Source organism: Geospiza fortis, unplaced genomic scaffold, assembly GCF_000277835.1.
Source record: "Geospiza fortis unplaced genomic scaffold, GeoFor_1.0 scaffold53, whole genome shotgun sequence".
Taxonomy (NCBI): Eukaryota; Metazoa; Chordata; class Aves; order Passeriformes; family Thraupidae; genus Geospiza; species Geospiza fortis.
The window spans coordinates 10,705,432-10,705,895 of NW_005054305.1; the positions used below are offsets into that span (position 1 = coordinate 10,705,432).

The 464-nt window shown below is 59.9% G+C and overlaps 1 protein-coding gene across 1 annotated transcript in view; it reads right to left on the reverse strand.

The window, feature by feature from the left end:
* The window catches only part of RPS20 (ribosomal protein S20), a 3,165-nt gene extending 2,929 nt beyond the window's left edge, over positions 1-236 (reverse strand). Inside the window, exon 1 of the mRNA XM_005418388.1 lies at positions 99-236. Within this exon, the coding sequence (XP_005418445.1) occupies positions 99-236 (138 nt within the window). The remainder of the gene's footprint in view (positions 1-98) is intronic.
* Positions 237-464: the final 228 nt, after the last annotated feature.

Here is a 464-nt window from a genome sequence, read left to right on the forward strand (position 1 = left end):
CAAGCCGTGCCGGCTCCGCTTCCTGCGGGCATCGATGGATGGATGGTGGCCCTGCAGTCTCGGCTCATGGCGAGCGGAGCAGGACATGGGGCCGGCACCTCCTGTGCCCCCTCCTCGGGCTTGGCCCTTCCCGCTCGGTTCCCGCGGGCATCTCGGGCTCCCGCTTGCTTTTTCCGGGAGATTCCGGCGTTCTGCTGGGGGGAGGGCCGAGGTTTGGCACACGGGCGAGGCTTCATCGCTTCCAGTGATACGAGCCCGTTCCCGTCTGAGCTTTTTATCTTCTTTCGTTACTGAAAGCGACAGGACGAGAGGACATGGTCTTAAGTTGTGCCAGGGGAGGTTTATGTTGGAATTTAGTAGGGATTTATTTATTCACAGAATGGGTGATTAGCCATTGGAATGGGCTGCCCGGGGAGATGGTGGGCGCTGCTCCTGGAGGTGTTTAGGAAGGGCTGGATGTGCCA